Source organism: Vipera ursinii, assembly GCF_947247035.1.
Source record: "Vipera ursinii genome assembly, chromosome: 3".
NCBI lineage: Eukaryota > Metazoa > Chordata > Lepidosauria > Squamata > Viperidae > Vipera > Vipera ursinii.
The window spans coordinates 211,910,752-211,923,957 of NC_139516.1; the positions used below are offsets into that span (position 1 = coordinate 211,910,752).

The window sequence follows — 13,206 nt, forward strand, 5'->3', positions numbered from 1 at the left end:
CAGGAAGACCACCAAACTCAGAGAGCAGCGAGGACCCCTCCTTTCAACCTGAGCTACAAAGATTCTCCGCTGTTGAAACCGTGCCTCTCCTAGCACGATGGCTTCAGGACTGGTAGGTTGGCCAAGTTCAGCCATGCTGAAGCAGCTTCTCTCCTTCTGAGCCCTTCAACCGCATGGACTACATCCCCCATCATCCCCCACCTCCAGATAGGAGGTGGTGAGGTATCTAGGGAGCCTGACAGAGGTAGCTGATCCAAACCAACCCCAAAAGGGCCTGAGGCTGGAAAGCAGATGCCGTCCCTGGAGCTCAATGCGCTTTGGCCAACCCACGTTTGGTGTCCTAGAGCTAGACCTTGACCACCGCCCCATTGGGGCAGTGGCCCCTCGCTCACCCACCCAACCCATTTTGCAGTTATCCTCCAGGCCTCTGCCATCCTGTTGTAGTGACCTTCAACCCCCAGGACTCCAGTGCCCGGCTCCTCTGAGGCTGACCGTGGCTGAAGATAATGTCCCAGGCCTTCAGGTGGTCCTGCCAGAGCCTGTTGTTCACCCAGCGCATCACGCCTGGCGGGATGAAGAGCAGAGGCAGCGTAGTCTGCAACATGGTCTCAATGGCGTTGATGAACTCCTGGGACTCGGGCTTGGGACTCTCCTCCAGAAGGCCCAGGCGCTCTCCGTACAAGGCGTAGCTGCTGGCTGTTAGGTGGAGGGTCACAAAGAGAGGAAAGGGTCAAGCAGCAGGTCCCAGACAGAAAAAGAAGGGCAATCGTCCTCCAGTTTAGGGCTAGGATGCTTATTTGGGCCTGGCCGTACCTTCCAGCGTGAAGCGGAAGAGGTCGTGGTACAGGTCAACGGTCAGAGAGCCCCGGGTGTTCTTCCTGACCTGCCGGTGCATGAAGGCCACAAAGTCCTCGGCCACCATGTTGAGGAAGGGCAGGAACTTCCGGGTGCCAGCAGGGCTGATCACCTCCTTGTTAAGGGTGAGCCGGTCCGAGCGCCACTCTTCCCCGTTCCTGCAAGGCAAGGCCACCCCCACAGGTGAGACCTCCAACTCCCGGCTTTTCTCCTTGAAGGACCTCCACGCCCCTCTTCATTGCAGGAGCCTCCCTTGCCTCTGCCCAGTAGCCCTCCTACTAGGCAGACCCTTCCCCCTTTCCACTGAAGCCCCTGGAGCTCCTTCCTTCCACGAATCCTCCATCCACGCAATCCGAAGTTGCTTTAATAGAAGGATTCAATCAAGACCACGGCAGGTACTGACACCATTCAATGAAGCCTTAGTAAGACCAGACCTAGAATACCGCAATCGCTTTTGGTCTCCACACTATAAAAAAGACGTTGAGACTCTAGAAAGAGGGCAGAGAAGAGCAACAAAGATGATCAGGGGACGGGAGGCTAAAACATACAAGGAACGGTTGCTGGGATTGGGTCTGTCTAGTAGTTTAATGAAGAGAAGGATTCAGGGGACAGGATAGCAGTGCTCCAGTATCTCAGGGGCTGCCCCAAAGAAGAGGCAGTCAAGCTATTCTCCAAAGCGCTCGAAGGCCAGATAAGGAATAATGGATGGAAACTGATTAATGAGAGATTCAACGTGGAAATAAGGACAAATTTCCTGACAGTGAGAACAATCAACCCATGGAACAATTTGCCTCAAGATGTAGTGGGAGTTTCATCTCTAGACGCTTTCAAAAACAGACTGAACTGCCATCTGTCAAAAAGGTCTCCTGCTTGGCTGGGATGTTGGACTAGATGATCTACAAGGTCCCTTTCAGCTCTGTTTTCTATTCTGCCCTGTCCTGTCCTGTCCTGTCCTGTCCTATCCTATCCATTTCCATTCTATTTTATTCTATTCTAATTCTTATTTCTATTCTATTCTATTACATATTCTATACTATTCTAATTCTATTCTATTCTATTTCCTATTTATTCTATTCTATTCTATTCTATTCTATTCTATTCTATTCTATTCCATTCCATTCCATTCCATTCCATTCCTCTATTCTATTCTATTCTATTCTATTCTATTCTATTCTATTCTATTCTTTCTATTCTATTCTATTCTATTCTATTCTTTCTATTCTATTCTATTCTATTCTATTCTATTCTATTCTTCTATTCTATTCTATTCTGTTCTATTCTATTCCACATTTTCTATTCTTCTATTCTATTCCATTCCATTCCATTCCATTCCATTCCATTCCATATATTCTATTCTATTCTATTCTATTCTGTTCTGTTCTGTTCTGTTCTATTCTATTCTATTCTATTCTATTCTATTCTATTCTATTCTATTCTATTCTATTCTATTCTATTCTATTCGTGTCATCACGGCATGAAGAACGTTGCTGTCCCCAGATACGGGAAGACGTTTCCACCAAGGAGGAAGGAGAATTTCAGGATCATGAATGAAGCCAGGCCTGGGGCTGAAAGAGTCTTCCCCTGTCTGGGGACAGCAATCTTCTTGGAGTAAGGATGACCTTCTTCCAGGAGACGCCCGTTATAAAAGGGAAGAAGGCTCCTTGCACTTCTGGATCCTGGGGGTGTTACGCACCCATCTGGGAAAAGCTGCAGATGACACAGTCCTGAAACTCCCCTCTCCGTGGCCGTGGGCTTTCCGTCTCCTGCCAGAGACCCTCCACGGAGGAGGTGGAGCACCAGCTTCCCTTGAAGTTGGAACAGCTGGACCAGGGCTGTCCGGGTTCGAAGCAGGAGGTGTGCCTTCCTTCCTCAAGCCAAGGCCTTCGCCAACTGCCCTGTGCCGACTGCCGGGCCTTCTGTCCTTGCTACCGGAGGGGTCAGAGGGAGAAGGGGCCTTGCAGTGACAGCATCTGACTGTGTGGCTGACAGTAACTTACAATAGGAAGACGCCACATTTGTGGTTCCTCAAAGCGCGGTGGGCTAGCCACGAGTCTATGCCCATGCGGCGTGGAAAAATCCCCTCCGTCTGGAAAAGCTGGGCGGCATCCTGTGGTAGGAACACGTTGACGCTGTCATGGCTGCCCACCGTTTCCCTGCCAAAGCAACAGAATCGGGTCATTGAAAGAGCCGTCCGCCTGCTCTGCACTTCTGGGATCAGAGCAAAGAAGCAAGGGAGGGAGGGAGAGGGAGGGAGAGAAGGAAGGAAGGAAGGAAGGAAGGGAGGGAGGGAGGGAGGGAGGGAGGGAGAGAGAGAGAGAGAGAGAAAGAAAGAAAGAAAGAAAGAAAGAAAGAAAGAAAGAAAGAAAGAAAGAAAGAAAGAAAGAGAAAGAAAGATGGAGGGAGGGAAGGGAGGGAGGGAGGGAGGGAGGGAGAAAGAAAGAAAGAAAGAAAGAAAGAAAGAAAGAAAGAAAGAAAGAAAGAAAGAAAGAAAGAAAGAAAGAGGGAGGGAGGGAAGGAAGGAAGGAAGGAAGGTATGAAGGAAGGAAGGAAGAAAAAGAAAAAGAAAGAAAGAAAAAGAAAGGGAGGGAGGGAGGGAAAGGAAAGGAAGAAAAAGAAAGGAAGAACAAAAGAAAGAGAGAGAGAGAGAGAGAGAGAGAGAGAGAGAGAGAGAGAGAGAGAGAGAGAGAGAGAGAGAGAAAGCAGTAGCAGCAGCAGCAGACTGGCAAGATTCTGCTATTACAGCCAAGCTCAATATAAGCAGTTTTCGCCTTCCTGGGAAATTGATTTCTTAGTCTGGTCTATGTAGTAGTATAGACAATAACAAACCACTTAACCACACACACACACACTCAGTGCCTACGGCATCAGTGCAGTCTTGACTGCCTTGAGGAAGGCTAGCAGTCCAGATGCTGAGGGGCTGAGGGTGCTCCAGAGCAAAGGGGTCACCTTCAGAGCCACAACCCCTCGAACTGTTCCAGAGGTGGGGCCTTCGGTGTCTCTGCCCTGTCGGGGGGCACGTAGGGCAAGGCAAGATGATCTTATGGTACCTCAAAGCCAAGTCTTGCAGGGCTTAGCGGATCAAAACAGCACCTTGAAGGGGACAGAGGCCAACGGGCAACCGAAGGGGCAACCGGAAGGCATCCCAAGAGTTGTGTGGTGGCTCTCGTCTGCCAACAACCTGCCCACCAGATTTGGAACCAGCTGCAACTTTTGCCCTGTGTCCAAACCGTGGTTGGGAGCACATTATAAAAACCTAACTTCATAGTGAGAAGGCCAAAGGTCCTAGCCAGAATGACAAATCCTAGAATGACCCTTAAGATGTAAATTTGCTCCTTCAAAATAAACCATATTTACCCAGGAACTTGCTATGTCTAATCTAGGGGTGACATGATAGCAGGCTTCCAGTATCTCAGGGGCTGCCCCAAAGAAGAAGGAGTCAAGCTGTTCTCCAAAGCACCTGAAAGGCAGGACAAGAAACAACGGATGGAAACTCATCAAGGGGAGAAGCAATCTGGAACTATGGAGAAACTTCCTAACATTGAGGACAATAAACCAGTGGAACAGAAGTTGCCTTAAGACGTGGTGGGTGCTTCATCACTTGAGGTTTTTAAGAAGAGACTGGACAGCCATTTGCCTGGAATGATACAGGGTCACCTGCTTGAGCAGGGGGCTGGACTAGAAGACCTCCAAGGTCCCTTCCAGCTCTATTCTGATCTGATCTGATCTGTTTTATCCACCTAGACAAAGAGCCGGAGACCCAAAGGGCTGAAAGGATGAACCTCTGGGTTACACATTTCTGCCCCAAGGCCAGACCACAGAGTGAACACTAGAACACATGTGAAAGAACCATCGGAGGCCTTCCAGACCACCACCCCCCTCAACTGAAGCAGGAGACCCTGTGCCCTTCAAGACAAATGGCTGCCCAGTCTCTTCTTTAAAATCTCCAACGTTGGAGCACCCACAACTTCTGGTGGCAACTTCTGTTCCACTGGTTAATTGTCCTCACTGTCAGGAAGTTTCTCCTCAATTCCAGGTTGCTTCTCTCCTGGATGAGTTTCCCTCCGTTGCTTCTTCTCCTGCTTTCTGGTGCTTTGGAGAATAGCTTGACTCCCTCTTCTTTGGGGCAGCCCCTCAAATATTGAAATACTGCTATCATGTTCCACTCCCCACCCCCACCCCCACCCCAGTCCTTCTTCTCTCTAGACTGACCATTCCCAAATCCTGCAACCGTTCTTCTCATGTTGTAGTCTCCAGGCCTTTATCAAGCTTTAATCAAACTATCTGGCTTGAGGTGTTCCCACACCATGGCTGGCCAATGGGGAGGAGTTATCATCACCCTGGGTGTGAATGGGGACAGCCCCTACAGCCTCCGCGTGGCTCTCTGTTGCCTGTCTCCTCTGCACCTCCCCACTGAAGTGGACGCCACCATTTCTACTTGGGACAAGGACTGCTCCGCTTTTGGGTTGATGTCCGTCTCTTTGCTAGACTAGACACACCCAATTCCTGCCACCGTTTTTCATATGTTCATATATGAACTTTTCACAGCCTCCGGTCCCCTCATCAACTTTGTTGCTCTTCTCTGCATCTTGCTGGCTGGGGGATTCTGGGAGTTGAAGTCCCCCCCTTCTTCAGGTTGCCAAGATTGGGAGACCCTGGTCAGTCACGAGAAAACTGTCCTTTCTCAGTTCTGCTAGCAGAGCCATTTCGCTTCTGGCCACCCATCCTGGCCAGGGAGACCTTGGCCTCTGTCTTCAATCAAGCTGCCGCTTGTATCTCTTTTAGAACCAGCAGGGCCCTCTTTCTTTATTCTTCTTGACTTATTCTCAGAACACGCCTGTGTGTGCCTGTGTGTGTGTGTTTTGCATTTTGTGTGGTCTCAGCAAGTTCCTCAGAATGCTTGCAAGGCATTTAAAAGTGCTCTCCTAGCCTGTCCTATCCAGCCCGCTTTCCCCCCCCCGCCCCCCCAGACCCAAATCGGAAAACCTTCGTGAACAGGTTGCTTTGCACCGATCGATGTAGGGACCCCTCGTCCCAACCCGGAGCCGCAAATATTCTCCCTTGTTGCTATTCAGGGATTTCCATTCTCACTCGAAGAATCCTCTCCGTTTTTCTACAGGTAGTCCTTGATTTGCAACGGTTCATTTCGTGACCATTCAAAGTTACAACGGCACTGAAAAGAAAGCGATTTGTGATCTTTTTTATACTTAGCCCCGTTGCAGCATCTCCGCGGTCACGTGATCGGAATTCAGGCCCTCTGCAACTGGCTGATATTTATGACAGTTGTGACCTCCTGAGGTCATGTGATCCCCTTTTGCAACATTCAACGGGGAAGCCGGGTTCACTTAACAACGGTGTGACTGGCTTAACAGCTGCAATGATTTGCTTAACAACAGGGCCAAGAAAAATGGCAAAACAAGACAAAGCTGACTTAACAAATGTCCCACTGACCGAGAGAAGTTTGGGGCCCAATTAGGGTCGAGGACCCCCTGTACAGCTGGGGAAACCCCTCCCCCACCTCCACCCCGAAGCGTTGTCTGCATCGCAAAGATTCCTTTCCTGCTGGGCAGGGGTCTCCCCCGTCTTCTGAGAAGGGTGCCACCCCTGCCTCGCAGGCTGAGGACTTCACGGGCAGCCATTCCCGATCAGCGCTCTGCCAGGAAACTGGACCAGGTGCCTTCACCCACCCATACAGAGAGTCCTCGACTTACGACCACGATGGAGCCCAAGATTTCTGTTGCTAAGCAAAACATTTGTTCAGTGACTTTTGCCCCGTTTTAGGACCTTTCTCACCAAAGTTGTTCAGGGAATCACTGCAGTTAGTAAGTTAGTAGCAAATAGGCCTCCAACTTATATTCCGCTCCACAGCGCTTTACAGCCCCCTCTAAGCCATTTGCAGAGGCGGCATCTGTCGCCCCCAACAATCTGGGTCCTCATTTTACCGACCTCAGAAGGACGGAAAGCTAAGTCAACCTCGAACCAGTCAGGATCGAACTGCTGGCTGTGGGCAGAATTAGCCTGCAGTACTGCCACTGCACCACCAGGGGTCTAGTAACACGGTTGTTAAGTGGAACTGGCTTCCCCCTTGACTTTGTTTCTCAGAAGGTCACAAAAGGGGATTGCGTGATCTTGGGACACCACAAGCGTCATAAATATGAGTCAGTGGCCAAGCCTCTGAATTTTGCTCACGTGACCACGGGGAGGCTGCAACCAGTCGCAGGTGTGAAAACCGGTCATAAGTCCCTTTTTTCAGTGCCGTCGTAACTTCAAACAGTCCCCAAACGGATGGTTATAAGCGGAGGACCCCCCTGTATTCCCCTACGGGGGACGGTGCGGGATCACACCTAGCCAGCCCAAACTCAATGGTGTGAGAGGTGCATATTTAAAGCCTTGGAGGAAAGATCAGGAGGGGGACCCACTCACCCCAGGACTTCCCTGGCCACCTGGTCCAGACGCCTCCGGCCTCAGGGCCGTGCTCTTCTACGGACCCAGGTGGAGACTGAGCCAGGTAAAGTCTCCTTTGAATAGGAAAGTTTGTGCCAGATATTGCTCAGCAGCTTTTTTTCCAGCCATCTAGGGATCACAATCTGGACAAACAACCTTTAGGCATGAACCCAGCCTTCGTCCAAAAGCAGCGTCTCTCTCCGCATCTGGTGACCTTCCGACCCATCATCCTCAACCCGCCTGGCTAATGTCACAAAGCAGGACAAAATACTTCAGGCAGGTTGATTGATGGTGGGACATCCGGCTGAACGGAGGTGGCTTCAGAGGGGCCGTTCGGAGGCCGTTCCCTTCTTTGGGAAATAAAACGTCATATTGCTAACAAGGAAGGAGAGAAGTTTGGGTCTGACTTTCTCTCTGAAAAAGGCAAATCTTTGTGGCTCCGGATTGAAACGATGGGTCTTCTTTGCTACTCTCTGAGGTTGTGGGGTTTTTTTCCTCGCAGACGTTTCATGACCCAACTGGGTAACGTCATCAGTGCTAATGGGGGGGCGGGGTTTGCATCTTCTAGCACTAACGATGTTACCTAGTTTGGCTAATGAAACGTCTGCAAGAAAGAAAAAAACTGTGAGAGCAACAAGGACACACACTCTCTCTCCCTCCCTCCCTCCCTCCCTCTCTCTCACACACACACAAACAAACACACTGACACAGAGCTAGCTGACCTCATCAGGTGAGGACTTTCCTTCCAAGCCCTCTCAGGTGACCCAGCCCAGCTGTGCAGCGTGGCCAATCCCACCCACCCCGCTTAAAAGCCGGGAGTGGGAGCCGTCTGACCCACCTAGGGTGGGGGGGGAAAGGGGGGAAACTCACCTGTAGATGGGTCCCAGGTTCTGGAAGTTCCTGTCCATGACGTGGTGGAGGTTCTGGAAGGCGTTGGTCCTCCAGAACTGGAAGAGGTTGAGCCAGGCACTGTGCCCGTTGCGTGGGATGGCCTCGAAGGGCTGCGCCTTGGGGGGGCTCAGCTTAGTGACCGCAGCGGGGGCCAGGGAGTGGCAGAGGGCCCGAGAAAGGCCGGGGTGAGCAGAGCAGGGGCTGAGGCGGCTGCATGCCCCCATCTCCTGCTCTTGGTCAGGGTCCCTTGCCGGCTCTGGGCTCCCTCCTCGGAAGGACGGCAAATGAGGCCTCTTTTATCCGAGCGGACCTCCCCCTGCCCAAGGACAGCTGCCACAGCCGGGCGGGTGGGGCAGCCAGGCGGGCTCTGCCTGGGCGCTTTCCCTGCCGCTTCTGTTCTCACCTGCTCCCCCTCAGCCAGGAAAGGGGGGGGCTCTGAGGCCAGGGAAACGCCTTGCAGGAGAACATGCCTCCTTCAACATGTCTCCACAGACATGTTGAAGGAGAAGAATTAACGGGAGCTAGAAGAACCGCAGAAGAAAAACCTCCAGAGCCACAGGAGAATTTCGGAAGAACCTCAGAAAAGCCACAGAAGAATCGCAAAAGAACCCCAGAAGAATCGCAGGCGAGACGCAGAAGATCAGCAGAAGAACTGCAAGGTTCTGAATTGCACAGCCAGGAACGGCACTAAAGAACTTCAGCATTTACACAAGAGGAAGACAGCTCTGAACTTAAGCTGAGGGCCTCCAGACCCCAGAAGATCACACCGGCTTCCCTCCTGCTCGGTGCCCTCAATCTCCTCCGGCTCCAGAAGAAATCTCCTCACTTTGTAGGCAAACCATTCAGGAGATAATCTCGCCTTCAGGTACACACAAACACACCTTTACTTTCAGAGGGTGGCCAACTGGGGACAGGGAGTTGTGGTCAAGTGCCTGGATCAAGTACCTCCTTCTGCCTGAATTTGGCAAGAGCCTAAAATGCAGACGGTGGTCAATGTGAGGGCTCCCTGGTGCCCCTCTGAGCTTGTTTCCTTGCAGATGTTTCATTCCCCAAGCTAGATAACATTAGGTAGCCCTGATGATGTTACCTAGTTGGGTCATGAGACGTCTGGAAGATAACCACCAGGCTCAGAGAGCACAAAGGACGCCACAGTCCTTCTCCTCCACCTCCACCAACTACTCCTCCTCCTCCTCCTCCTCCTCCTCCTCCTCCTCCTCCTCCTCCTCCTCCTCCTCTCCACAAACCCCCCCTCCCTTCTAGCACTGATGGTGTTACCTACTTTGGCTAACGGAGTGTCTGCAAGGAAAGCACCAGGCTCAGAGGGCACCAAGGACCCCTCATTTCAACCCTGAGCTATAAATATTCTCCTTTGTTAGTTCAAAGCTTACCCCAGGGGTTTTTCTCCCTCTGCAGCATCCACAGCTCTCAAGTCGCACCCAGAGGGCCAAGAGACACACAAACACACACACACACACACACACACAACACAGACACATGTTTCACATGGATTGGCTTCAACCCAGCCCCCATTTGGAGGCCAGGCGTTTCAAAGCAGTGCTCCTCAACCTTAGCAACTTGAAGATGGGTGGACTTCAACTCCCAGGATTCCCCAGCCAGCAAAGCTGGCTGGGGAATCCTGGGAGTTGAAGTCCACCCATCTTCAAGTTGCCAAGGTTGAGAAAGACCGTTTTAAAGACTGTGATGTCTGCCAGCTTAAAAGGACCTTAAAGGTGCATCTTGAGGAGGGGAAGGCAGGAGAGGGACGGGCCCACATTTGGCAGGAAGATACATTGGCTGATTGCCCCCTCCAGTTCAGGGGGAAGGTGGCCGTGAGTGGCAGCCAGCGAGGGGGTGCCAGAGGCCCTGGGGGTCCACAGCATCCAGGAGGGGAAGGCCTGGCCACAGTCCCCGGAGCTGCAAAGGACGTGGGCGGAAGCCCTTTTGCCTCCGAACTTCTCCCTGGGCTAAAAATACCACAAAGGCAAGGAGGGCAAGGCTGGGCAGTGGCAGTGTGTGTGTGTGTGTGTGTGTGTGTGTGCTTCTTGGAACAGCGGCTCCCTTTGAAGCAGTGCACGGGCCTGGAAGGGGGGGGCCTTCCCGTGAAGAGTTTAATGGCAAAGGACCCCGGGAATAAAGGAGTTTGCAGCCCCCCTCTGCCTTCCTTTCCGTGCTCCCCACCCCCACCATCTTTTTTTCTTTCTTGGGGCGTCTGAGAGGGAGGAGGGAGGGGATCCCCCAGTTTCAGGGAAGGTCACCTCCCCAGCAGAAACCGAGCCCGGTGCGAGTTTCAAAAACCGAACGAGTCGAGGGGGGAGCCCTTTTGTCTACAGGGCGTCCTTGACTTGCAACGATTCGTTTAAGGTCCATTCAAAGATACAACGGTGCTGAAAAAGCAACTTAGGACCGTTCAGCGCTCTTACAACGTTGCAGAATCGCTGTGGTCAAGGGGTCAGAAATTGGCCGCTCGGCAGCTGGCCTCTACCTACCATGGTTGTAGCGTCCCGTGTGTGTGTGTGTGTCAAGTGATTCCCCTTTTGTGACCTCCCCACAAGCCAAGTCAGTGGGGAAGCCAGTTTCACTTAACGACCGTGTGACTGACTTACCCGCTGCGGTGATTCGTTTAACAGCTGCAGTAAGACAGGTCGTAAAATGGGGCAAAACTCACTTAACAACAGAAATCTGGGGCTCAGCTGAGGTCGTAAGTCAAGGATTACTTGTATTTATTTGTCAGCTGTATTCGCCTTTTTCCTCCGGTTCCTGGTGTGCATCCCCTCCCCACGGCCTTCTCCCTGCCGGACTGGGCCGGACCCTGCTCTGCACTGGGCGGGCACCTTGGAAGTGCGGGGGGGGGAAGAGCCCCATGTCCAGGCACTTGTAGGGTGTTCTCTGCCCCCTCCAAGGGTTGGGAATGACGGGCAGCAGAGGCCTCCCCAGCCAGGGGTCTCACAGCCCCTCACCCAGGAGCAGCAAGAACAGGAGTTGGGCAAAGTCCGGAGCCTGATCCCCAAGGATCAGTGGGGCGCTGAAGAGCAGCGGGGGGCTGGATGGGCAAAGCCATCTCAAGCTTGGAAGAAGTAGGAAATTAACAATACTTTGGAAGGGACCTTGGAGGTCTTCTAGTCCAACCCCCTTCTTGAAGACCTCCAGTGATGGAGCACCCACAACCTCTGGAGGGAAGCCGTTCCATGGAATAATTGTCCTCACTGTCAGGAATTTTCTCCTCAGTTCCAGGTTGCTTCTCTCCTGGATGAGTTTCCCTCCGTTGCTTCTTGTCCTGTCCTCAGGGGCTTTGGAGAAGAGGTTGCCCCACCCCCCTTCTTTGGGGCAGCCCCTCAAATATTGGAAGACAGCTATCCTGTCCCCCCTGGTCCTTCTCTTCATGAGACTGGACTTCACCGGCTCCTGAATTGCCTGGGCCTGGGATGTCTGTGGGGAGGGGTCAGAAACTTCAATACGGGAGCCAAGCCATCCAATAAAGCCCAGCTCTTTCTGATTGACAGGACAAAGGTTAAAAGGGCTTTGGTCTTAAGGCTGGAGCCACCACCTTAACTGTAGACCTCCCTGGAATTGTGGCCCAGCCCTTGGAGGCGCACTGCGTCCTCTTCACAAGCCTGAAGAACTGTCCTGTGAGGGAGTCCTCTGCCATCAGCCATATCTTGCAAGTTGGACAGAGTCCCCCCCCCCGAGCCCATCAAGAGCATTTATGGCCAGCCCGCACAGCTTTGGCCCCAGAGCCAATTCCACGCTAGCCGTTGGTGGCTGCCTGCATCAGTCCAAGAGAAGGCCTGCTTGCCGTTGGGCTGGGGGTGGAACCTTTTGGGTGCTCTCTCGGGAAGCCCGACTGGTGTGGGGTGGAAATGCTGCCTGTGCCACCCTTGAGCTTTCAGAACGTAATGGCCTTGTCGGAGGGGGGAGCAGAAGACGCCAGAGGCGCCTGTGACAGATGGAGTGCCCGATAACAAGATTGAAAACAGCCTCCGCCGGTGATGGATGGATCGGAAAAGCCTTGGAAAGAGGCCCTGAGTGTTGACGTGCTCGGCTGTCCTTTCCAAAAAAAATTCTCAGCTTCTCTCTGCTCTGTTAATGAAGATGTTCCGTAAACACCGGAAATGGCTTAGATACAGTAAATTAAAAAAAGCACCAATCAAGATTCTGGGCCATCCAGATTCACCTTCATGTTAACAGCTGTTTTGTTATGTTGGAAAAACTTCTGCACCAGCTCAGTGGCAGGGAGCCAAAGACAGGCTGTGGACTTCCGCAGAACCCACTGCATTCTGTTCTGTTCTATGTTCTGTTCTATGTTTTGTTCTATGTTCTATGTTCTATTCTATTCTATTCTATTCTATTCTATTCTATTCTATTCTATTCTATTCTATTCTCTATTCTCTATTCTATTCTATATTCTGTTCTGTTCTGTTCTATTCTATATTCTGTTCTATTCTGTTCTGTTCTATTCTATTCTATTCTATTCTATTCTATTCTATTCTATTCTATTCTATTCTATTCTCTATTCTCTATTCTATTCTATATTCTGTTCTGTTCTGTTCTATTCTATATTCTGTTCTATTCTGTTCTGTTCTATTCTATATTCTATGCTATTCTCTCTTCTTTTCTATTGAAGGGGACTTGCACTAACCAGCCACATCCTGGATTTCTCTTTACTTTTTCTTTTTCCCGAATTGTTCATTTCCACCCCTTCCTTTGGTTTAAGGGAAGCGTCAGGAAGTATTAATACTTCACATACTTGGAGTACTAATAATGTCAAGTGGTACTAATACTCAAATGTTACATATTAATATAATATTAATATGATTAATATCAATATGATTAATATTAAATTAACATATAGTAATAATAAATGTATATTAATATATTAATTATATTGACATGGTCCAGTTTGAGGTTGGACCGAATCCATTTCCACAATATGCCAAAAAGCTTGTGTGACAGATGACATTAAGCCACAAAACCAAGTTTAACCCCAGATAAACCAGACCTTTTGTGCAAATGCAGTGACCA

General features: G+C 51.0%; 1 protein-coding gene across 1 annotated transcript in view; it reads right to left on the minus strand.

The window, feature by feature from the left end:
• The window catches only part of LOC310637709 (cytochrome P450 11B, mitochondrial-like), a gene marked incomplete at both ends in the record, with an annotated part of 16,781 nt that extends 8,370 nt beyond the window's left edge, over positions 1–8,411 (minus strand). Inside the window, 4 exons of the mRNA XM_083358210.1 lie at positions 493–696; positions 814–1,013; positions 2,853–3,008; positions 8,167–8,411. Of these exons, the coding sequence (XP_083214336.1) occupies positions 493–696; positions 814–1,013; positions 2,853–3,008; positions 8,167–8,411 (805 nt within the window). The remainder of the gene's footprint in view (positions 1–492; positions 697–813; positions 1,014–2,852; positions 3,009–8,166) is intronic.
• Between the last annotated feature and the right edge of the window lie 4,795 nt (positions 8,412–13,206).